The following is a 25,577-nucleotide window of genomic DNA, read 5'->3' on the forward strand; positions in this document are numbered from 1 at the left end:
CTAAAGATATCAAATGCATATCTGACTGAACTTTCATGGCACAAGGAGGGCACTTGCTGTAGTTCATTAAATTCCCCTGACACTGTCCAACTGATATGTTCATCCCTGACACATATCGCTAAGAAAATAGTTCAGGTTCCATGGGCTATAATGTCTTGAGTGATATTTCCAGAAAAAAGTAGAGGAGATGCCAGCTACTGTCAAAAGTGATTAGCATAATTTACAAGGGAAACACTTGTGCTTTAGATCCTGGTTTGATGACATGAGCACATTTCACATCTCAGCCCCAAGGCTGTATAGCTCTAAACTCAAAAGAAGTTTATGTCTGACTCAAAAATAGCGCCTCAAGCTGACCAGAGTGGTTTGTTTTTCTCAAGTTGGACTGGAAAGGTTGAAGTCAAAATGAGGAGAAATACATCAATTTTGGCTCTGTGTGTGTCTCCTCTTGGAGTGTGTGTGGTTGTGAGTTAATGGATTTTATCTAAGAAATCATAGTTAATTTGATCACACACACCTCACGTTACCCCCCTTTTTAGTTTCTCTAATTCCAGCTTTTTCAGACTTTTCCTCTAAGGAAATATCTTTTACAGTATTTCCTTATAAGAATCCTATACAGTCTTGCAGCATTTCATCAAAGTGACCAGCATTAAAAGTTTGGCCCCAACATTATGTAATGTATTGCTAGTATTCTTTTTTGGTGGGAAGATGGTTGAATTTCAACAAGAAGACAACATTTTAATTCACAGCTCCCCCACCCCACTTCACATGCTACAGGCTGAAGTTGACAAGGCAGGTGAAATCTTGTCGGTAAACAGTGGAAAAATTTGATCTGCACTCGAACTCCCCATTCTGCTGAAAATATCCTTCACTGCTTTTTATTAGGGAGAGTTTCATGCAATAAAAAATGTCCTGAAATCCAAGCCAAAAAACCTTAGAAGATGCTTGATCTCTTTGTATGTTTCTCATTTGAGTGAGCACTATGGGGAAAGAACATTTTGGGAGTGGGGGTAGAGGAGAAGTATGTGGAATAAATATGTATTATAGTAGCACGGAAAGAGTTCTGCTGGCTTGCCATTGCTGTAACTCTACAATTCTTCCTGCTCTGTTTCCTCCCCAGATTTCTGCCATCATAGTGCATCCCAATTATGATCCTATATTACTTGATTCTGACATAGCTATCATAAAACTCTTGGACAAAGCCAGAATCAGCAGCCGTGTTCAACCCATTTGCTTGTCATCTTCTCATGACTTGACTTCATCCACAGAGGATTTAAAAATAGTGGTTACCGGCTGGAAGGTATTGGCTGACATTAAAGATCCCGGATACAAGAATGACACAATCCGCATGGGAACTGTTCGGATGGTGGATTCACTGTTGTGTGAGCAACAGTATGAAGATAATGGGATACAAATCAGCATCACTGATAGCATGTTCTGTGCCAAACAGGACCACGCAGACTTTTCTAATATCTGCCCTGCTGAAACTGGTGGGATTGCAGCCATAACTTTGCCAGGAAAAGCATCTCCTGAGCTAAGATGGCACCTGATGGGATTAGTGAGCTGGGGTTATGACAAAACTTGCAGCCTAGAACTCTACAGTGGCTACACCAAAGCTCTTCCCTTCAAAGACTGGATTGAGAAGAACCTGAAATAAAAAGCTGTGTCTGGAAATGGCATTTTATAACTATCATAATATCTCTCTCAGTCTCTGCTGCTTTAGGCTTCTCATCCCAGTGATGAGCCACATCTTGGATAAGGTTAAGGCAGACAGCAGACAGCCTGGCAATTTGTCCTGAGATCAGATGCTCCATCAGGCTACTTTTACTTAACCCTTGACAGATGGTCTTAGTGCATGAGAGGTTTTGCCATATTTCACCTGCCTCCCCTGGTGGGAGGATGATGCTCTGCTCCTGAGTCTGACATACAGGAACAGGACAGAAAATTCTGACTGAAATTACTGTGTAGTGTGGAGTCCCCTAGAGAAACCGATGGCAAGCCTCTCCCAAAGATCTGAGCAGATTAGGAGGCTGGAAAGAGTAGTGTGTATTCATTATGATGGATGAGCTTGTTACAGTTTGTGCTGTCTGTATTGCCATAGTACCATGTAATCTTTTTCCCTCCCAAGTACTTTACACATTTAAATAAACTATGGTTTGTTTTTTTAACCTACATATCCAAGTCTGACATTATTTAGATGCCTTGTTGCTTTACCGGTGTCAAACTCCAGTGACTCTCTACTGCCCTTGTCTGTTTGCAAGTGATTCTCACTTGGGACTCTTCAGGCACACTGAAAGGCAGAATTAGCACAAAATTCAATTACTAAATAAATAACGAGACTTTTTTTTTTCCTTAATACATCCAGTGTTGTGATTGTTGTACATGAACCACTGCAATGAAATGTACAGGAGAGTTATCTCCCACCTCATATTCTGAAGATGAAAACCTGAAATATGCTTTTAGAAAGATTTTTCCATGTGGATTATTTCAAAGACCTATGAAAACCTTAGGAAAACTTCTGTTTCCAACAGTTCACATACTTTTGTGGCAAGACAACTCCTCTATAGCTCTTCAGGGTGAAGAATAATGTCCAGGTCTCAAATTTAGCAGAGTTTTTTCTTGATTGGACTGACATCAAAGTGTTAAGATTCTCCCATTGTTAATGTTGTCCAGTGGAGAGACTTTGGTGTCCTCATAGTCCTTAATCACTGTTCTTTCACTAAATCATTCTCTGTTCAGTTGTGGCTAAAGACTAGAGATGAGCCCTAGAAAAGGTTGGGGAGCAGGGACAGGGGAGTGTCTTCCATCAGTAGTGACTCCTGGGTAAGCCATCTATGACACCCTGGAATTTTTAGAACCTCTAAGTTATCGCAGTGCCCGAACCAGCTCACAGAAATATTTGGATGTGAAGGCTGGGGATCTGATGAAAGGATTTAGTACTCTCACCAAGAAGGACTCAAATCCTGTAGTTGCGTTCTACCTAGCCTATTGCATGGCTATGACAAATGTAAGCTTAGAAGTCTGATTTCAGCTCTGGTGATTCGCTGGTGTTGTGAAACCTTATTAAGAGTTTCTTAGCATTCAGTAGTTTCCACCTACTTTTGAATCTGAAAATTGCTGCTAAAAGTGCACTTAGTATTGGAGGTCATTCCATGTAATTTATTTTTTGCTTTCCTGGCCAGAAAGACTTAATGTGTTACGATTTTTGCACTTTTCTTATTTTCACTGGCAATAGGACCAGGGGGTGCTGCTTGAATAAAAAAGTTTAAGGGCTACAGCCAAAGTGTATTGCTTCTTTTTATGTTGTTTGCATGTCTCCTCCTGCCAGGTGATTATGCTTGGCTAACAAACTGCATGGCAACAACAGCAGCAAAAATTCTGATTTAAATGTGAAAAATAAGATGGGTTTCATTCCTCTGCTGGGAGGAACACATGCCAGTGAATGTGTGGTACTCCCCCGCTGAGAGAAAGGGGTTAGAGGCAATTAGGTGACAGTTTTGAAGAAGGGCAAACTTGCAGAAAGTCAACATGTGTTTCTTCCTAACACTATTGATATAGAATTAAATAAGAAAGGAATAGGATTGTTTATTGGAACCTGGCTTGCCCAGTCAGAACTCGTCCACGATTACATTAAATGAGAGTCTCTACACTCTAATGGTAAGAGAAATTATCTTCTAAAACAGAAATCATAAAGGTCTGTGAGCTGATTCTTTTCTCAGTTATGACATCATAACTGCATTGCTCTCTACAGCATTGTTGTTCTCTGCTGCCACAACTGAGAGAGAAGAAGAGGTCCTAAATGTTTTTTTTCTCCCTCTAGTATTTGTCCAGTAGAGAACTAGGCAGTCCACACAGATTTGCAGAAGTCTGCGTTAATTCCAGCTTTAGCCCTCACTCTTCTACTTTTACTAAATATCAGCCATGTCTAGCATTTACTGATCCTCTAACTCCTCTTCGCGTTGAATCCCATCCCCATTTGGCTTCAAACTGCTCACAGATCTGGCAACAAACAGCTGAAAATTTCTGGGCTTGGGCAGCAACAACATAGCTGTTCACTGGCAGTGTATCACACAAAAGTATATTCTTGAAGAGAAACTTGAAGGAACTCAGGGAATGAAAATCACAGGAGGAGGTTGCTACAGCTGTGCATGCACAGCAGAATTCAACCCCCCTTCTTTTTACAGTCATGATACTCTTCAAAGAAAACAGAAGCAAGAAAACAGCCAGGCTTCTCTCAACCCCAGGATTCAGATTTTAACATAGTCCTTTCTATAAAGAGGAATTAGCTGTAGCATTTGCTCTTACTTCTGGACCTCAGTGATGTTTGAATCCTAGATTCAGATCTGGCTTATTTCTAAATGCAAACATAATGTTTTATTTCTAGTATTACATGACACTTGGATTCACATGGGCAGGTGGGCAGTCACATCAACATACCCAAGCACCTGTACCATGACTAGTATTTGTAGGAATTACAAATCAGCTTGTCCATCCTGTCCGGCAGGCTGACCCACAGTAGTTCCACACTTACAGCCTGAGAAGAACAGGGGTTAACATCTAACACCAATAAGGAGGAAAAATGGAGGATGAACGTTTCAAAAAAAACAACCTGTGAGCTGGAATCACTAATTCCTTTGATAGCTAGGATCTATTTTTAAGATGAATAACTATTTGAAACATCTCTTTCTAAACAGGTGAGGATCTATGCCATCTGTTGGAGAAAGGGTGTGAAATAGCACAACATCTTCCCTCCAAGGAAAAGAGCTGTGCATTTTGGAAAAGCGTAAAGGTATTGCTATAAAAAAAAAAAAAAAAAAAAAGAGCAAGACAGTCTCTGCATCCTTACTTACTCCAATGGATTTATACTTCTCCCTTTGTGTGTTTTTGGAGCTGGGGGTGCATTAAATTACTTCCAAAAGCCAGGGTGCTTAGCTGAAAAACAGCACTGTAAGGAAATGGACATCCTGAAGTACACACTCTTCTCAGGCACACCTTCAGTGACTCTAATGAAATTGCCCTGGCAGCTTGTTTCACTCAAAAACCTAGGTCCATGGTTTACAAGAAAAAAATGCATAATCAATTAGGACTAGGGAATGCATACTAAGCTGCATGCTGCCATTTCTAAGCACAGCTACTGGAATCAGCTCAGTTGCAGGAAAGACATCGTGGAGGAGCGAAGGCAGCAGGCAGGGCCAGGCGTCCTTGGCTCGGCTGTGCATCCCCTGCAGCCTCGCAGCTCCTTGGCCTGGCAGGGAGTTTCCCGCGTGGCCGCTGGCTTCCTTTGCTGCTTCCTTGGTGCAGAGGGAACAGGCTGCGGCAGAAACGCTTGTTCCCTGTGAAATGGGATATTGGGCGGTCGGACCTGGGTGGAAAGGCAGCACCGAGGTAGGCAGGCAGAGCTTCGGCTGGGGGAAATGGACGCGAAGGTACGCAACAGGGTCTCGACACGGCATGGGCACGCCGTGCCCCGGCACCACGGTGCGTTAGAACCTCCTGCCCGACTGCCAACAGGGCGGGCTGCAGCCTGCGGGCCGGGCAGTGGTCTACCAGGCCTGCCCGCGGCTGGTAGCAGCATCTGGAAGCTTCCAGCATTAAGCGTGCTGGGCCTCCCAAGAGCCACGCGGTGAGGCGGAGGCGTCGCACCAGGGCACCCCCGCGCGCTGCCCCGCCCCCCCGGTCCGGCCAGGGGCCGCCAGCCCTGCGCTCCCGCCGGCTCCTGCCCCAGCGAGCGGGACGCGTCCGGCACCAGCGGCCGCCGGCAGCACCACCCCCGGCCCCGCCGGCAGGAGGCCCCGCCCGCACCTCGGCCTCGCCGGCCCCCGGGCCGTGGCGCCCCCGGCGGGGCGGGGCGGGGCGGGGCGGCGCTGCGGGGCGCGGCGGCGGCGGGCAGGTAGGGACGCGGCGCGGGACACGGCGCGGGGCGGGTTGGGCGCGGTCGCGGGCGGCGCGAGCGGGCAGAGGGCCCCTCTTCCCGGGGCCGCGGCGGCGCGGGGCTGGGCCGGGCCCGGCGCGCCCGAGCTCTGCCCCGCGGCCGGGCTGAGCCGGCGGGGACGCCTCCGCCGCCGGGCCTCGGGCCCCCGGCCGGGGTCCCGCCGCGCCGGCAGGTGGGGCCTCTGCCGCGGCACCGTCCCCTCCTCCCCGGCAGGGGGCAGCACCACCTCGCGTGGCCGCCGGGCCGTGGCCCCGTGCGCCCGGTGCCTCCGCGCCGTGCCCCGCTCGTCCCCGAGCACGGGCGGGCCGGCCGGTTGCCCTACGGCCTCGGTCCTGCCACGGCTGACAGCGGGGCCTGGGCCGCTCCGGCGAGACGGGGCGGCTCCCGCGGCGGGCTGAACGGGCCGGGGCTGGCGAGCGGCGGCCGCGCCGTGCCGCGCAGCCTGGGGAGCCTGCTGCCGCCGCGGCGTGGCGGGGCAGGTGCCTCGGTCGCGGGGGCGCGGCCCGGCAGTCGCGGAGGCAGCGGCGGGCCCCTGGGCCGGGCGGGCTGTGGGACCCCCTCCCGCCGGCCCGCACGCCGGGGAACGCGAGGGGCATGCGGCGGCAGTCGGGCGCCCACCGTGTGTGTGTGTGTGTGTGTGTGTGTGTGTGGCGGGGGAGTCGCTCCCTCCCGTCGCTCCCGGCCGGCTCCCCAGAGTCCCGGCGGGCCCTCTCGGTGCGGAGGGCCGGGCCTGCCCCGGGGAGGCGGTGGCGGCCCGCGGCGAGCGGGGCAGGTCGCGGTCGGCGGCGCCCGGCCCTCCCCCTGCGAGGGGCTCGCTGCCCCTCTGCCCCCACCCCCCACCCCGCTTCTGTCAAGGAGCGGTTGGGGGGATTTATAGGAGTAACAACGGCTCGTGATGTCAGCCCGTGCCTAAAATAGAGAGGGATTGACTGCAAATCCACGGCTCGAGGGCTAAAACCTTCCAATCCAGCCTCAGCCAGCACCGCGCCGATGTGAAGTCACCCCCACCTCCCGCACACGCACACACACACACACGCACACGCACCCCACGGCGAGGGGAGGGCGCCGGCGATCGCAGCCCGGGTGCCAGCGCCTCCGCGCCCCGCCGGCCACTGCTGGGCGGCCGGGGGCAGCAGCGCCCGTCCCCGGGCACGGGGAGCCCTCGCTGGGCGGCGGCGGGAGGGAGAGCGGCGGAGCCGAGCCGCCGGATCCGCGCCCTGCGGAGCGCCGGGATTACACGGAACTGCGCGCTCCTTCCGAGACGCGGGCGAGGGTTATCCCAAAGAGCCAGCCTCCTTCGCGCACTACTGTCCAAAATAATCCCTTGGACTCTTGAGAAGACAGGGGGGCTTTCGGGACCATGGCATCGACCGAAGGGTGAGGGGACCGTCGCTTGGGAGGGAGGAACGGGAGGATGAGGGCGGGGGGGTCCGGCATTGTGCTTTTGGTAACAGTTTCCTGTCATCTGCTTCATTGTTAATCCTTGCCCCTCGCCATTCCCTAACGGAATAATTAGGGAGCAAGAGGAAACGAGAAGCAGATGAGCCCCATTTAGGAGAGGGAGAGGGAAAAAAGAATTTCAAATATGAGCCACTGGAAAGGTTTTGGTTTTCCTCCCATCACTTCTTTATTTAACCCCTGGAGGGCAGATGAAGCTTAAACCACCTGCCTGAAAGATGAGTCCAAGTAAATGGTTAACTCAGAGGTGGAGGGGGGAGCTGCCTCCTAATATAATAATAATAATGATAATAATAATCATCATCATCAATAGTTCAAAAAGAATCGAGGAGCTGTCCGTGTCCCATCCCCCCCCCCCCCCCCCCCCCCCTTAAAGAGGCAACAAACAAATCTAACTTCTTGAGGAGTTTTGCAATTTTGCAGTTTTGTGCCAAATCCGTTACAGTGCTAGCAAGAGAAATGCTGGGAAGGGCAAAGGGTTATACAAGAGGTTTTAAAGAAAAGCAAGCACACTTCAGCCCTGGTAGCGTCACTTGGAAGGAAACCTTTCTCCCTACCCGTGACAGGATTGCAAGGATCAGCCGCTTTGCTGCTCTGATGGGGCTGGGGGCTTGTTCACTTTACAGAGAACTGGCAGTAAGAAAGAAAAGAAAACATTTATTTGATCTCTGGTTGCCCTCTTATAATACTATCTAGTATTAGACTGCATCTGGTGTGAGCCTCCCCTTTATCCCTGGATGTTGTCAGGTTGTATCAGCATGATCTGCTCTGGATAGGACTGTCTGAGGACAGAGTGCAAAAGGAAGCTCTGTTTATGTTGCTTTTGTGTCTCTCAGGCTGAAAGACTTGCTGAGCTGATTTAAATAACTGGACACATGTCTGGGAGGGTGTGCACGCAAGTGTCCCGTTACCTGGACAAAGGAGGGAACTGGCTCTCTGCAGAGTGGCCTCTGAGCAGTTGGCTTGAGAGGTGTGGAAGGTTAGAAAGTATTAGCTTTGGTTGCATTAGAAAAAGGACTGTCCCCCAGATCTGACAGAGGGCAAATCTGTGGGGCTCTTCTGGCTCTTCACGGGACTGTGACAAAGGTAACTAACTTACTGTTTGCTACTGCCTTGCCTTTGTGGGGAATTTCTGCTCTAAATTTGTACATTCCTGTTTTGGTAGCAGCCCAGCAGTTTATTCTGCCCTGTAGCATTTCCTCTGATGATGAAGTCACTTAACTAGATATTGTCAACAAGTAATTGGAGCCACGAGGAAGGAGCTCAGAGATGAAGGAACCAGCCTCTCTCTTCTCTGTCCCTTCTGTATTCCTTGGACTACTCAAACTCTGAGTGCTCCGGTCACCTGTTATTTTCATTCCCACATAAGGTGGCTGTAGATGTCTATGCCTGTTTCAGACCGGTGGGGAATGTGGGATCTGTCGTGCAGGGGTTTAATAAGAGGAGGTGTGATGAGAGGTGGCTGTGTCAGAGGGATTTTCAACTTTGGATGTAAGGAGGTTTTAAATGTGCGTAGAAGGAGAGGTGCTTTTAAAAGAAGTTGGCTGAACAGTGGGCTAAAAACAATCAGAGTGCCAGAAACAGAAAGGCTTCAATAGATGCATGCTTTTGCTTTCCTTACTGGACAGGGTGACAAAAGAAACAAAACTTTAGGCTTTGCTTTCAAACTTTTTAGGAAACTTACCTAGACTAAGACGAGCTGAAACTGTTTATTTGGTATGATTCAACTAGTGCTTGTCAGTAGCTGAAGGAGGTGTGGAAAACAAGTTGAGTGGGAAGCGTTTCACTTGTCAATCCCTTTTTTACCAGTGAGAACCTCTTCCAAAACAAAATTGTCATCTTCCCCTCCCCTCAAGTAAAAAGCTGAGGATGGAGATAAGCTTTGTATTCTGGCCTAAAGGTCAGCAAACTCAGGCACCATGAGGATCATCAGGAAGTGAATACCACCAGACCTTGTTCAAGGCAGGCTTTCCATCAGCACTGGCACAGTGGGAAAAAGGTAGCAGAAGGTCCCTGTTGCCGCAAGCAGAGCAGTTATCTCAGGCAGACACAAATACACAGAGAAAGACCTGCTGGAAGTGGGGACAAACTGTATGCACTCCAGGTTTATGCCTGGTGGCTCTTGGAATGTTCAGATAGATAATGTTAGTCAAGATCTGAAGTATATAAAGGCTTTATTTTGTTGTGATAGAGCTACTCCAACCACAGCCATTTTTGCAGTGTGTTATTTTTCCTCTGACAGGGGAGCTTATATAAAATCCCCAAAGTGAAGATGTCAGGGGTGTGACAGGATGCAACAAAAGGTGGAAAACAAAAGGCCTTGATATACACACTGAGGAAGGCAAATCTGTGTTCCGTGTTATGTTAAGAAGCAGTGATCACTTAGAGCCAGGATTTGAAAGATTTCCTTGTTTGCACCTATTTTTTCTTTCAATGTCTTACTTGGTTAACCCATGTATCGAAATTTGCTGCCCAAATCTTTCTGTTCCAAGAGGATGGCGGACAATGAGAAACCTCAGTCAGTTGATAACGAGAAAGGAAACGTTCCCCAGCATGGCAAAAATCAAACCTACGTGTCCTCTGGGTCTACCTCTTGGTAGTTCCAGCTAGTGGGGCTTTGGCTTACTGTTGAATACACTGTCTGTATCTTGACTGTTAAGTCTGCCTTTCACAAAATCCCCTGATACAGATCTCATTACCGAGATGGATTTTTGATGTTTAGCTGGTGCTGAAAACAGAAAATAGGAAGTTCCAGGAGGAATGGCTAGAATCAAGTACTGATACTGTTCAGGATGGCTTGTTTTTATGTTCTCTGTTTAAACATCCTCTGCTGGCTGTGACTGCAGACAGGGTGCTGCAGGGAGAAGTGGCCTTCTGATCTATGCTGACATCACCTTTCATGAATCTTCAGCGTGGTTCAGATATCCAGCAACATTAGTTCATAGATCGTGGTGTCTGGCATAGGGCTCAGTATGTGGTAGGCTGAACCTATGGAGACTTACTGTAGCAGAGCATTTAAGAATTTCCTTTGGTCTTACAGGGTCTGAGAGGACCTAACGGTTAAATGAGATTGAGCCTGATCCAATTGATGCCCATGCTTGTCTTCAGACCTTTGAGCGAAGTCCTGAACACCTTGCTTCAAATGGCTTTGTTTTGGCTCTCGTCTCTCTCTTTAGTGTTACTGTTTCAAAAGGAAAGAATGCAATACCTTTGCTACTTCTTTTTTAGAAAAACCCACATATGCGTAACCTAGAGATAGACTTTAGATGTTAAATCAGCTGACGACTTCGTAACTCAGATATTAAACCTTGAGTGTTGAAATTGTTTTATTTTACCTATTTGAGTGATGCTGTTTTAGATACTCTAAAAATCTAGAAACGCATTTGTATTTTATGTACTTTTGAAGAGTGGGACTTCCAGGTATGAAGTTTGGGTTTGGGGCTGTTCCTTCAGGAATATAGCCACTAGGAGACACTATCACTGCGTCTATAGTAGTGAATTAGACAGGCAGATCAGGTGTCTGAGCCCGGAGCTCAACCCTCTGTGTGCAGGTCTGCCTCGGAGCCGTCCCACCTTGGCTTTGGCCGGGCAGCCCCTCTCCCAGCTCACAGGCAGGGTTAGGCAGTCAGTGTGGGCCAGTGGGCAGTTTGGATATGATCACCATATTCTGGAGAGTTTAATGACACTGATGTGGGCTCTTCCGTTTCTGTTGGTCTCGGTGCTACAAAACAGCCCCAAGGCAGGTTTATAAAGAACAGAGATGTTACCCTTATGGATATATGGCACACAGTTAACAGGCAGGTCTCTCTGTGTGTGTGTGTGTGTGTGTATGCACCCTGCTACAAAATAAATCTACTGAAGTGGAATAGTTCACTGAAACATTATTACGTCTGAAAATACAGAAGTCTGGGTAATTGCTTAGCATTTGATCAGTGAAACAGTTGTAAGTGCTTCACAATCCTATGTACACTTAATATAAATGGTGCTTATGTAATATGAAATGGAACAGATGCAGAGCTCCCGTTCTGTTCATAGTAGTAGAAATATTGCATGCAAGCTACAGAGATCCCTGTCTTGATTTTTGACTTCATCAATATCTCACTTAACAGACAACCCCCCTCAAAAAAAAAAACAACCCCACCAAACAACCAAACACAAAACCCAACAAACCCAACCCCCCAAAATAACCAAACAAAACAGCTGAGGTCCTGTCCTCCTTTCCAAACCTGACTGTTCCTACATTCTTCTTCTATAGATACTTTGTCTTCATCTTAAGTTTCACTTCTCTAAAGCTACAGTTCCACAGTTATGAATATGGTTTGTCTGTACCACCTGATCACCAAACAGTATGAGTTTGGTACAGATCAGGGAGTGTATGATTTGATTTCTCTAAATTTAGGCACAGCACATAGTATAGAACTTACACAAGTTTTATAGTAGCTGTAGAAAGATGATTATTAGTCAATTGAACATAAAGTTAATGTAGGAGGCACAAATAATAAATACCTTACCTGGCATCAAGCCCTGCGGATACAAGTTAACCTGTCGAACGTTTTTTGAACAAATTTGAGCCTTAAGAATTAATTTATTATACAGGATTAGTGTTTTAGTCATGCGGTTGTGGTGGTTTTAGGTCTTGGGAGTAGGAGTCCTAAAGCCCTTTGCTGTATTGTCCAGACAAAGCCTGAAAGGGAGACTGCCAAAATGTATTATGTGCCTAGCCGACAGACAGCAGGACACACCTAGGTGAGTCAGAAAAAATTAGCTTTGTGTTTCATGGTAGGGTTCAGGCATCTACATAGGAGAGTGGGTTTTCAGGATCTGCCACAATATGTACAACAAGCACACCCACAGATTTCTTGTCATCTGAGTTTTTACTCTATAATTTACCCACAAAATGCCTCTATATGGAAACTTGATGAAATGTGCTGGCGCAAATGTTTAGATACTTCAGAGGATGAAATTCTCCGAGTGCTCCCACTGTTATTTATATTCAGGATTTGAACAGCACCTACTCAGGATGGAGATGTTTTACCCTATGCTCTTTCTCAGACATTTTGTGGGACAGATGGACTGGATGTAGCCTATTAATTAGACATATCAGCTGTGGCTCTGACCTCATTTCACTGTTGTCAATTGCAAATCTCTCATCGATTTCAATAAAATAGAATTAAGCTCTACAGAAGATAGCTCATGTTCCTGAAAACTAATCTGATGACATGATAGTTCTTATGGCTCCAACCTTCAGTTTGGCCCTGAGCTATGCTTTCAAAAAGAAGTTGTTACCTAGACATTGACTTAATTTTTCTATGTGTCCAGATCTTTATATAGATGCACAAGGATTGAAATACTTCTTATAAAGTCTACAGGGGCTTGTTTATTCTGAACTTTTTTGAAAAAATAAGTATTGGATTAGATATACAAAGCCTGAAGGGAGATAGTGCTTCCTTAAAACACGGCTAAAATTTCTGAAAGTCTTGCCTTACTGTAGCTTTCTGTGGTATAAATAAACACATACATACAGCCTTCTGCATGAACGTACATGTAGATGTATATGTACAAGAGCACTAAGAACTGAGCATACAAAGCAGTATTTTCTAGACACGCAAATTAATGCATTTTATTTTTCTTCCTTGTCTTCCTGTTTCCCCTTGATCTGCAGGCTGTCCCAACCAAGATCACTAATAACTGTAAATTTGTGAGCAGTGTTTAAAGGGTCACAGTTTTTCAGTTAAAAAAGGCAGTTGTTAAAACTCCATCTTGTTTCACCTGTATAGCAGTATGTTTTCCATGTGGGTTCCTGTAGAGGAATGGAGGCAGTGGGTTGATTAACATTGATAACATGCAGCTGTGGCCTTGCCTCGAAGGCGGTGGGTTGATTGACATGGACGATGTGCATGATGTGCAGCTGTAGCTCGTTCTTCTAAGTGCTTAAATAGCCTCGAGGAGGGTCTGACCTCTGGAGGAAGGAGAAACAGTATGGACAGTAGGAGCTGACCAAAGGTAAAGCCTTTTTGTAGCCTGATAGTTTGCTTGTGCTGCTACAGGTTCCTTCTTGGTGTATGCGACGGTGGGAGTACTGGGGCTGTGTATGCGACGGTGGGAGTACTGGGGCTGTGTATGCGACGGTGGGAGTACTGGGGCTGTGTATGCGACGGTGGGAGTACTGGGGCTGTGTATGCGACGGTGGGAGTACTGGGGCTGTGTATGCGACGGTGGGAGTACTGGGGCTGTGTATGCGACGGTGGGAGTACTGGGGCTGTGTATGCGACGGTGGGAGTACTGGGGCTGTGTATGCGACGGTGGGAGTACTGGGGCTGTGTATGCGACGGTGGGAGTACTGGGGCTGTGTATGCGACGGTGGGAGTACTGGGGCTGTGTATGCGACGGTGGGAGTACTGGGGCTGTGTATGCGACGGTGGGAGTACTGGGGCTGTGTATGCGACGGTGGGAGTACTGGGGCTGTGTATGCGACGGTGGGAGTACTGGGGCTGTGTATGCGACGGTGGGAGTACTGGGGCTGTGTATGCGACGGTGGGAGTACTGGGGCTGTGTATGCGACGGTGGGAGTACTGGGGCTGTGTATGCGAGGAGATGCAGAACCCCCGCTAACCCCAGCCTGCAGTACCAGGCTTGTCTGCAAAGAGCTGTGTTCATACAGGAGCCAGCTGTATGCTTGGGAGGGGTGTGGAGAGAAGGTGCAGTGCTAACAAGTGGGCCTTCAACTTCAGTGCTTCCTCATTTAATACCCTTTCATTTTTTGTATGATTTAATTCTCTTCTCCAGTCCAATGTGTTGCAATACCTGTTATTTAGAACAATTAATCGTATGAGTTCTTGAAAACATTGGCTGAATCTGTCAAATCCATCATCTGTCTTGTTGTCAGTCTGCTAATGAAAACTACTCTCTTGCCAAATCAGTACAATATTTCACACTTCTAGCCTCCAGCTCATTAGTTTAAAATGCTATTTTCAGAGGCATGAAAGCAATAAAAATAAGTGTGCTCTTATATATTTAATCCTACTTCTATATTAATTTCAAAGAAAGTGATAAGACAATTGGCTACAATACACATCTCAGTGCTTGGGAAAGAGACTAGGTTCAAAGATCATCATATTTTCCAACTTTTATCTAGAACCTATTTGATCTAGTGTAAGCAATTCTACATTGGGAATGCTTACAAGGAAGAACAATAAAGAACCAAGGCACAAAAGAATTAAGGAACACTTCTGCTAATTACAGTTGTTTTCAGGAGAATGGGTGAGAAATTCACCAAAATGCAGTATTTCAGGTTCATTGACATGTCTGAGAAATCAATTTCATTGAAGTGCTTTAAGGAAAAGAAAGTGGAAAGGGAATTTAAAAATGAAAAACATCTAAGCATTTGGTTTTGATAAGTAAAAACTAGTTTCAACCCAAACATTTTAATTTCAAAATTATTTTTCAATTGAAAAAAAGATCAATTAAAAAAGGAAGACTAAAATTAAATGGTAGGGCCTCCAATACAAAAGACAAGCACTTCACTGTGTATTAAGGAAATATTTTGGGTTGACTAAAACAATTTGTTTATTTTTCTGTTTTATTTTTTAAATTTTGCTGAAAGACTTAACATATTTTAGTGTGGTGGTGACTGATCTATTTCTTCTTAAAAATTTAATCACAAAGTCAAAAATCAATAATTTTTCTAGGTTGCTTTCTGCTTCTTGAGCTTGTGCAGGTCCCTCTGGATGGCATCCCATCCCTCGGGTGTGCCAACTGCACCACTCACCTTGGTGTCATCTGCAAACTTGCTGAGAGTGCATCCCACTGTCTGTATCATTGATGAAGATATTGAACAGTACTGGTCCCAGTGTGGACCCCTGAGGGGCACCACTCATCACCCGTCTTTATCTGGACGTGGAGCCATTGACCACTACCCTCTGGATGTGGCCATCCAGCCAATTCCTCAGTCACCAAACAGTCCACCCATGGAATCCATAGCTCCCCAGTTTAGAGAGAAGGGTGTTGTGGGGGATTGTGCCTTACAGAAGTGCAGATAGGCAGCATCTGTAGCTCTTCCCTTGTGCCCTGAGGTAGTCACTCCAGCGTAGAAGGCTGCTAGGTTGGTGAGGCAGGCCTTGCCCTTGGTGAAGCCATGCTGGCTGTCTCGAATCACCTCCCTGTAGCACAGCTCCTAGGAGGGTCTGTTTCATGATCTTCCCAGGCACAGAGGTGCGGCCGATAGGTTGGTAGTTCCCAGGGTCCTCCTTTCTACCCTTTTTACAAATGGGTGCAATGTTTCCCTTTTTCCAGTGACCAGGGACTTCACCTGGCTGCCAAGCCACCCTCCATGGTATTTGAGAAGTCATGGCAACCAACTCTCTCAGGTCTCTGGAATGCATGTTGTCAGGTCCCATAGACTTATCTATGTTGAGGTTCCTCAGGTAGTCATAAACCTGATCTTCTTTTACAGTGGGAAGGACTATCCTGACCCTCCTTTTCTGGCTGACCTATCTGTAGAAGTCCTTCTTATTATTCTTTGCATCCCTTGCCAAGTTCAGCTCCAGCTGTGCCTTGGCCTTCCTGACCCCATCCCTACACAACTGGGCAGCATCCCTATATTTTTCCCAGGATACCTGTCCATGCTTTTCCACTGCCTGTGCATTTCCAGATTTTCTTATCAACTGTTCCAAGGCCCTGAAATATTTTTTGATCACCCTTGGACTATGCGTTGTGGCTTCATTGTCACCCAAGTGGAAGAGCAGTAACGGGTAATAGTCTGAGCGCCATACCAGGCTGGGAAGTTTCCTAGTTATGTCCTTAACTCGGGCCCCAGGGAGAGATCAGGCCTCCCTAAGAGGAGGGTCTATCTGGCATACTGGACCCTCTGTTCCCCTTGGAAAGGAGTCACCTACAACTGTAATATATATTGTGTATATATATATGTATGTACAAGTACATATGTATGCTTCATTGCTCCAATTCAGATACTGTCTCCTTTCTTCAACAGTTTTATTTAGTAGACTTTGCTGCTGTTTCTGTCATACCAGCGTATTTTAATTCCACCTTTGTCATATATTTCCACAGTAACATCTGGCTTTCTCTTTTACTATTAGATGCTGGCTTCCGTCCTACACTTTAGAATCATATTTGTCTGAGTTGGAAAAGACCCTTAAGATCATTGAGTCCAACCATAAACCTAACACTGCCATGTCCACCACTAAACCCTGTCCCTAAGCACCACATCTACATGTCTTTTAAATATTTCCAGGGATGGTGACTCAACCACCTCCCTGGGCAGCCTGTTCCAATGCTTGACCACCCTTTCAGTGAAGAAATTTCTCCTAATATCCGACCTAAATCTCCCCCAGCCCAGCCTGAGGTTGTTGTTTCTTGTCCTGTCCCTTCTTATCTGGGAGAAGAGACCTACTACCCCCACCTCGCTACAACCACCTTTCAGGTAATTGTAGAGAGCAATAAGGTCCCCCTGAGCCTTCTTTTCTCCAGGTTAAACAACCCCAGTTCCTTCAGCCACTTCTCATAGATCCTGTTCTCTAGACCTTTCACCAGCTTCACTGCTGTTCTCTGAGCACACTCCAACACCTCAATGTCTGTCTTATAGTGAAGGGCCCCAAACTGAACACAGTATTGTGCCATCTTTGTTGTCATTCTTTTATTTCTAGTCCTTTGTGGCTTCTGTTTTGTCTTTTTTTTTTTTTTTTTTAATAGTAGTTCTCTTTCCTGGTTGCTAGACACTGACAATTTACCTAGGGTCTCTGTGAAGACAGCCCACTGAGAAAAGGTTTTGCCAAGTCTCTGTGCTTCAGTACTATTTTGTTTAATTCGGAGTGAAATGTTTCTTCTTGTCTGGCTACATACAAAGGCATATCTGATTTTGGCTTCAGCTGGTTCACTGAAGCGGCTTCCAAAATTGCCAAAAAGTTTTGAGCCTTCTCTCTGTCAGTTTCAAAACCTGTTAGTGTATTTTGCACTGTTGATTTTCACAATGACAGATTTGCAGCATTTTTAATAGTGGAAATTATATATAGGCATAGGGGCTACCTGCCTGTCTCTGTTGGGCGGGCAGGGTGCAACTGCTGTTGCCGAAGTCAGTGTCCTTGAGCCCCATCCAGGAACCAATTTTTTTCTTATTCTGTTACATCTAATTATCAGCTGCATCCCCAGTAATAGACAGCACCTCTGAAGTAGATATTTTGGGGCAAGTTAAAATTTAATCAATCATCCCTTTGGCATATTCAGAATAATCAGTGATGTATACAAGTGTAAAATCTGTGTTGAGTGAGAAGATGGTCAGTTGGGTACTAGAACACTTAGAGAGGGTAGTAGTAAAACCTGCATTGAAACTGACACTTGCCAAAAGTTTAAATGCATCAATTTATCCCTATACATCTACCCAAGGGAAGACAGGTAAACAGGTCTATGAGGAGCTGTATCACCTGCTAGTTCACATTTCTGTGTGAATCAAGTTAGTCTTACTTAGCCCCACTGCCAAATTTGTGCTTCAAAGCTGAGAGTGACTGCACCTCTGATTTACTTGTGGCCTCCCCAAGCCATACCATGTGTTCTCCAGATGGTGGACTTCATACCCCCTCAGGCAGGAACCCCTGGTGTTTGCCTTTCCAGCTATTCGTTGTACTTTCCTCCTGTCATTTGCTGTGCTAATCCTAGCATCTGAGTTAAATTTGGATCTCGGAGATGTGCTCTCTGGCAGGGACGATGACAGAGATCACTGGTAAACAAGTCATGTGTGTGGCTAAGCTTCTACACGTAATTCACAAAGGCTACCTGGCAGGTGCTGTGTACAAACTTGACTGTTTCTACTGCTTTGGGCAAGTGTGTCTGGTGCAGCACCCTCTTAGAGAGGCTGAGTGATACCTCTGGTACATCTTTGCAAGCTGGAGGAGCAACATGATCGAGAACCAGTTTAGAGCCTGAAGGTGATGTAACTATAGTTGCCCAGCATTGTTCCAGGTTGACGACTGCCTCTCAGCCTGGCTAATTAGCTTGCATGTGGGAAAGTGCTAGTATGGATGTCCCAAGCTAGCACAGAGGCAGGCATGGGTACTCTTTATATCCCAGGTCAGGCCCATACAGATCCCAAAAGCCTGTTTCTCAGTCAAAGAATAAAAAGTTCAATGTTACTTCTTCTAGAGAAAATTATGGTATGAAAATTATGGCTAGCATTTATGATTTTTACTAATCGCCAACCATCTAGGACTGTGGCTTCCTTGATCTAAAAAAAAAAAAGCCAACCCATCTATAACATGTAACTGGCAATATGAGAGTAGACTAGAGGTGCTCCAGAGGTCCCTTCCAACCTTAACTGTTCTGATATTCTGCATACCACAAATCCATGGTATGCAGCTCTCTCCACGTAGTGGCTTCATATCTCAGTTCTTGAATATGGCTGTGATGCCCTATACTGCTGGCACACCATACTGTACTATACTACATCCGTGTTGCCAATTTCTCATGAGATTGGCTTCAGGCTATGTATACATGAACAACAGTACAGCACAACAGGAATAGTTGGTCCTGATAAGTTCACGCTACACTGATTAGTTTGTGGAGAGCCTTAGGTGTGCTCCTAGAGTGCATTTCCTTAATTCAAAGGTACTTAACCCAATGCAGTACCTTAATCCAAAACCAGCTCTGTGCATCTGCCCCAACACAGCTCCGCAGTGCAAACCTGGGTGCAGCAGGTGGGCATTGTCACTCCAGAAGCTTGCTTCTGATTCAGATTAAATTGCTAATGTAAATTTACCCTCAGCTAGTTACTGATACTCCTCAGGTACGTGCTTCCTACTTGGCAGGTTCTTGACATCTTCTGGACACTCGTGTGCATGCTGGCAGCGTGGCCGCTTGTGTGGTCACAAGCTGAGATGCTGCCCTGCCTGTTGAGACATTTGCGTACATAAGCTGCTAGTGAACAGTACTTGGCCTACTTGTAAGGAGGAGCACAGTATGGGGCAAAGCATGGCTGGAGGTAAATCATAGTCTCCAGGCATAGAGAACGTGGAGGCTTCTGTTGAAAATCCATGCTGCATGTGCAGAGGGTTCTTGGCCCCGTACAACGGCAGAAGCAGCGTACTAAGTATGCAAAGTTGTGGTACACTTCCTCTGAGGCAGAAAGCTATCTCGTTAATTAAACATCTGGTCCTTATCTGTGTAAGAACTCTTGCTATAGTAGCTTAGATAAGGTTTGTCCTTAAAAGCACACGTGTATATAAACACATGGCATCCCAACACACACATGCCTGCGGGAATTAATTAACACCTGGCTGCTATTTATATCACAGCAATCTAGGACAGGAAGTGACAAGCAGATCAGAATCCCTCACCCAACATTTTAGGGGGCTTTAGAACAGGCAGATGTCAATGTCCTGTGCTGGAAGCTGCCAGGAAATACTATTCCATTGATATAAAAAGTGCCAGAGGAACCATCACAGCTACGTAGACCAAAAGTGTTACAAAACCTGTCACTGTAATACCAAAGCACCTTGGCAGGAAGTCTTCTGCTGCTTCCAGGGTTAGCTGTTGCCTTCCTTCTTGCATTCTTTCCTGGCCTGATTGCAGGTGTATGTGCCCTGATGATATGCTGAAGGGAGTTCCCAACAGCCCTTTATGAGGAGAAGCTGGAGGACCGTCTGAAAAGCATGGTGCTGGGCTCAAAGTTAAGGGCAGAAGGGCCCCATAGCATTCACTGTCTCTTCAAGCGAGTTGCTGCAGTGCCTTGAGGTGGAACTCCTTAAGAGCGACTCCCATCTCCCCTTTTCTGGTAAGGGTTGTGTGTCACATGGTGGCACCCTTGCAAACAGAATGAATCTTCAACTCCCAATGCAGCCTGTCTCGGGAAGGTCTAGGGGATCTTCACTCTCACTCAATAACCAGAACTTTACTGTCTTTCAGATCTTGATCCCTTAATTATGTCTGGCTTGAAATCGGTGAATAGATGGAAAGACTTACTGGGTGGTGGGAAACAGACAAAACCTGCAAGGATGGTGTGGTTGTGTAAGCCCCATTTTTTTAATTTTAGTTTAGGTAACCTGGCAGTAGATGCAAAATCATAGCGCAAAAAGTAAAATGCCAGTATGTTGGTTGGTGTTTATCATACCTGGCTATTTTTGCCAAAATGCTTCCCCCCCCCCCCCCCCCCCCCCCCCGTTAGTATTTAAGCAATGAGACTTTACTATCAGTAGCAGTTAAGGATTTTGTGAAGCATAAAGAATATATGTAGCTAAATTCAAACTGAAGGAATCCTGTTCTGGCCACCTGGATTCTTGCTAGCTTCTTGACTTGTATGGTGGTTTTGTGTCAACAAGTGCCCTTAAACAGGTTATTTTGCCTTTCCACAAATGAGGTAGGCTGTTGAGTTTAGGTACATGAGTTTCATAGCTGTACATGCTTTGGAAGCCCCTGCGACTTAGGAGATTAGTCCTCTTGAGATCTTGCCATTTGTCTTTGTGCTGGCAATGTCCAAAAGCCTGGGCTGGGGTTCAGAGCCCAGCCGTACATGAACTGTTTCCATACATTCACAGGAGAAAAGTTCAGTTGTCTGCTTCATACCACTTGCACTCCTTTACAGAGATCCAGCGAACAGCTGCAGTGAGTGTGGCAGTATTTACTACCAGAACTTCTTTGTGTGCTGCTTTTTCTAGCTAAAAAAAAGACACCATCAGTTGTCATGGGCCTTTGATGTTGGGGTGAGAGCAGGAATAAGGTGGAGTCCTAAACAAAATCAATTTGTAGGTTTTATTTATTCACTTGAGAGTAATGTTTCTAATTCAAAATAACAATGGTGTTAGTTAATCTGGATATATTGTCTAAATCAGAAGAAAAGAATGTGATTTCCTATCTTGAGGGAATAGTAAAGATGTAGTCATAGAAAGGCTTGAATGCCAGTAACTTTATTCCTTTCCATTCTGAACTTTGGGCTGCCCCCAAAATATCCTGCAGAGCCAGCATATGTAGCCTTTAACAATAAAACCATGAAGAAAATTAATGTTTCGTCAGTGAATTTCTCCCCAGTGTCTGGATCACTCAGTCTAGATTCATCATTTGCTTTGATAAGTACAAGTGATTTTCTGCTGTATGTCATGCTATTCAACCTGCGTGTGAAACTGGTTCATTGCTTAGATTCCTTGACAAATTGAGGTAATGTCAGTGTAGGACTGGTGTAATTGACTTGAAAAAGCATTAAGTGACAGTTTAATTCTACTGGGTGGTAACAGTTCATAATATTTGCTGTTCAGCCTCTGCATTGAAGGTATGAAATGATTGTGATACCTGAATCAGTGCAGCAGCCAAAAATACGGGAGGATTTCAGCAGTTGCCACATGTCTGAGATTGGTAGGCTGCTTGTGGCAGCCGTTGCCTGCTGAGTGCTGGAGGTGATGGGAAGAAAGTGCTAGAGCTCTCACCTTAAAGCCACTGGCTTTATATTTGCCAAGGGAGCGCTGCAAGTCATCACTTGGAAGCTGGTCAGAGCCCACAAGAGGAACTTGCCAGAACAGGGTTGGACAGGCGTGTCAAACAGGGCCTGCAGAAACAGCAGTTGGTGGTGCCTGGAGGTCAGACTTGGCCTCAAGACTGAGAATTGAAAAGTGGGGGACAGATGAATTAATTACCGTCTTGTACTGCATGTTAATGCCTGGTAATTACCCTGGGTTACACAGTGACCATACATCATCCTCTGAGTGAAGTATTTCCGTAACTTTAGACGCCATAAAGAAATCACAGTAGCTGTCATCTACTTTCTTCATTATTTCCAGGGGGGAGAGAAGGGAAAGAGAAGGATTTTAACTTCCAGCCAGTTTCCCTGCTGTTTATACTCCTGCCATGAAGAAAGACTGTAGTTTCGGTAACCTCCCTTCTCATCCACAGCATATGAAGAGTGGCCACATCGAGCCATTGTTTTTCCAGGCATTAATTAGTAATGCTGTGATGCCTAAGATGTGCCTCTTCGGGGCTAAAATAACATGTACAGAAAGGTTAATGTCTCCTTCCTAATTTCTCTGCCTGTCTAAACAGAGATATTGGAGGCAGCTTAAGAGAAGTAATATATTCTCATATTTGTGGTTGGAGACCTAAGGTGTGAGGTTTGCTCCCTTTCTCACAAGAATCTGCAGCTGTGGACAGGACAGTTGTCATGCCACCATGGCCAGTCAGGTAATGCAAGTGTTTCCCACATTTTTCATCCCGGGTGATGCTGGTTGCCCCTTTGCTGCCTGAGTAGAGCAGAGGGAGGCCAGGTGAGGGGCTGAACTTGCTTCTTTGCTTGGACCTGCAGTGCCTTCCCTCTTACAGAAAGAAAATACCAGGTTGTCTTCAGATTAGCTAAATTGCTTGGGAATGCTTAGGTTCTCCTTTTGCTTTCTCTCAGGTTCTTCTTATTTCCCCTGAAGCTTAAAATATCTGAAAACCTGACAACGACTATTTTTAGAGGCAGGCTGCCTTTCTCAGAACTGCTGTTTCTAAGCACTGTTGTGAAACTGATGTGTTTATTAACGGTGGCTGACTTGCAAACCAGCTTTTAGACATCAAAAGTACATACCTGAAGGATGGATAGGACACTTCCCAGTGATGAAAAATACACTAGTGCCAAATATTCATCAAAAGCCAGAATGGAAAGATCCTTATTAGCAGATGACCAGCTTATTGCATTTCACAAACTTTCCATCGCTATTTGTTTGTGGACTAGTAAAAAAAAAATTACTCGGGAAAAGGAAGGTCAAAAACCTATCTGAAGCCAATGCTTTCTTTAACAATTCCTGGCATAACGTGTCATGTTTCAACAGGTAGATTCTTTCTCATGGCTTATGCTCTTGACATAACTTCCAGTGCTGCCTAGCACGACAAAATAGCAAGAGACAGAAAAAAGTTAGTCTACCAGTTGAAATAAGGAATTAGGTAAGCAAGATAACACCCCAGTAGGGAATTTTTTACATGACCATGTGTAAAATAAAAATGGAATAGTGTGCTTTCTTGAAATGGGCTGTAAACAGTTATTGCCAAGGGTCTTGTGTTTTTAAAGAAGATGCTCACACATGTACTGAGCCACGGAAGACATTCTACATACTGAAACTTAAAGAAATACATGCCAACATGTAGTCACTGTTATGTCCAAGTGGTGATCTGCCACCAACTTGCCAGGTGTCTCTAGAACATAACTGACAAACATGGCGTAGTCTTAAATTACCCCATTTGACATACTGCAAAATTTACAATAAAGCTATCATTTGGTTTATCTGGGTATTACTGGCCTCAAAACACATGTCTTAAAGTTTTATTGACAGATTCTCTCCACTATTTAACCATGTCCTGAGTTCAGTGTGAAAGAAGTATTTGGGCTTTGTGGAATTGGTCTTCACAGTCCCATCCCAGTATAAATTCTGATTTATATTCTAGCAGCTGCTTTAATTTTCAGCCTTTGGGATCATTTATAATGGTTAATGAGTGTACTAGACACCCTTATCTTGTATTTCCTCCTCAACATACCCTTTCTCCAGAACCTCTGGAGAAGGTGATATAGGAGTTGGCTAAGCTGTATCTGTATCTTTCAGTGTCTTTTCAGATGAGCATCCCTCTGTCCAAGAATTACACTCTCAATTCCTTTTAAAATAATCAAATGATATATGTGGAACAGAAAAGACTGCAGATTTTACCCTTCAATCTAGTCCTCTTCTAAAATCCTTTATGTAGCTAACAGTCATCCCTGACAAGTTGTTCCACTGTTAGTGCTTTCACACTGTAAGTATTAACTTGCCCTAGTGATTAATGTTTGTTTTTCCGAGTGCCGTAAAGTCCCACAAAGATTAGGTAGATTAGCAGAAACAAAGTCAGAAAACAATAATAAGGCAGACAAAAAGGCGCATCAGATCACATGAGGCCTACAGTGTATAGCTAGAAAAATTACAGTAAATACCCACCATAAAAGAAAATATGGCAAGTTAGCTTATCTGTTTTGTGGACAATACTGAATCTGATTTCACATTAAAAAAATCCACTCACAACTCTGCAAATAAGAATAATCAATGACTTCCCCAGTAGGGAGAGAGACCTCCTCTGTCCTACCGGTCCACATCGGTGACATCAGGTAGTAGTCTCTGTCTTTATCTGTGCGTTCCATATAGGTGACAACACTCAAGTATGTTTCAGTGGGTTTCAAATCAATGCACAGATGTGCATTCTATTTGAAGAGCTAGGCATTTTTAACTCTTGTTTAAAATGCAAATCCTTCCAGGTCTGTGGGATCATGCATTATGAGTTTTCCTGTGCAAAAATGAGAAGTTTTATTTCACCATCTAGTTATTATTTGCCTGTAAGAGTTACTATTTGGCTGTAACACTTTTTGGTTTTAGTGCCTTTTCCTATTCACTCATCCACTTCTGAAGTGGGAGTTCCCTACAGCTTGTGTAGTACCTGTATGGATAGAGCTTGTACCAAAGACCTGCATGCACTGCACTCCTTGACAGTCCCTGGCGGACTGCGTAAGCAGACTCTCATGTGTGAGTGTGTATTCTCAGTCACTGTGAGTGCAAGTGTCCACATTCATGTGGACATTGGTGTTCACATGCAGTGTCCCCCAAGTTTGTCCATACATTCTAGCATGCCTTAGACCTGAAAATTTTTCATTCTCAAGTTTTTGAACAGATCAAACAGTGACCCTCTGATAAAAAACGGCACAGGATTTAACAGTTCTGGCTACCTGCTCTGTTCTGTTTATACTATAAGCCTTTTTATCATATTTTTTTCTTCAGACTGTTGGCAATAGTTGGTCACCTGAACTAGAGTCAGACTTGATAGTTGCTAGAACTGATTCATGAGACAAATGTCAGTTTCTTATTGAAAAGGAAGTGAGGAAAAAAGATCATTGTAGGATTTTCAGAGTCATGTCCAAATACTTCTTTTAGTAAGTGAAAGGCAAGTATTCTGCCTGTTTGTTACTCTCTAAATATTTACTCATTGCAAGAACAAATAATTTTTATTTACAAAGGAATGCGAGGAAGGTGGTACACTAATTGCAGCTCTCCTGGCCAACTATGCATAGTTTACTTGGGTTTGCCAGTACAGACTGCTCTATTTGCCCATGTTCTGGCAATCACTTCTCATCAGTTCTAATAGAGGAAAATTTCATTTTGGGTTTACTTTTCCTCCAGTGAGACAATTGCTCATGTGGCTGTCAGGAGGA

At 45.4% G+C, this 25,577-nt stretch overlaps 2 protein-coding genes across 3 annotated transcripts in view; both read left to right on the top strand.

Annotated features, from left to right (window-relative positions):
* The window catches only part of PAMR1 (peptidase domain containing associated with muscle regeneration 1), a 59,403-nt gene extending 57,238 nt beyond the window's left edge, over positions 1-2,165 (top strand). For both annotated transcript variants that reach the window (XM_040601838.1, XM_040601839.1), the window contains one exon: positions 1,118-2,165. In XM_040601838.1, the coding sequence (XP_040457772.1) occupies positions 1,118-1,654 (537 nt within the window). In that variant the 3' untranslated portion in view covers positions 1,655-2,165. The remainder of the gene's footprint in view (positions 1-1,117) is intronic.
* Positions 2,166-6,692: 4,527 nt separating this feature from the next.
* SLC1A2 (solute carrier family 1 member 2) overlaps positions 6,693-25,577 on the top strand; it is a 98,745-nt gene continuing 79,860 nt past the window's right edge. The window contains exon 1 of the mRNA XM_040601711.1: positions 6,693-7,306. Coding sequence (XP_040457645.1) covers positions 7,290-7,306 — 17 coding nt within the window. The 5' untranslated portion in view covers positions 6,693-7,289. The remainder of the gene's footprint in view (positions 7,307-25,577) is intronic.

The sequence above is a fragment of the Falco naumanni genome, chromosome 7 (genome assembly GCF_017639655.2).
Source record: "Falco naumanni isolate bFalNau1 chromosome 7, bFalNau1.pat, whole genome shotgun sequence".
In the NCBI taxonomy this organism is placed as follows: domain Eukaryota; kingdom Metazoa; phylum Chordata; class Aves; order Falconiformes; family Falconidae; genus Falco; species Falco naumanni.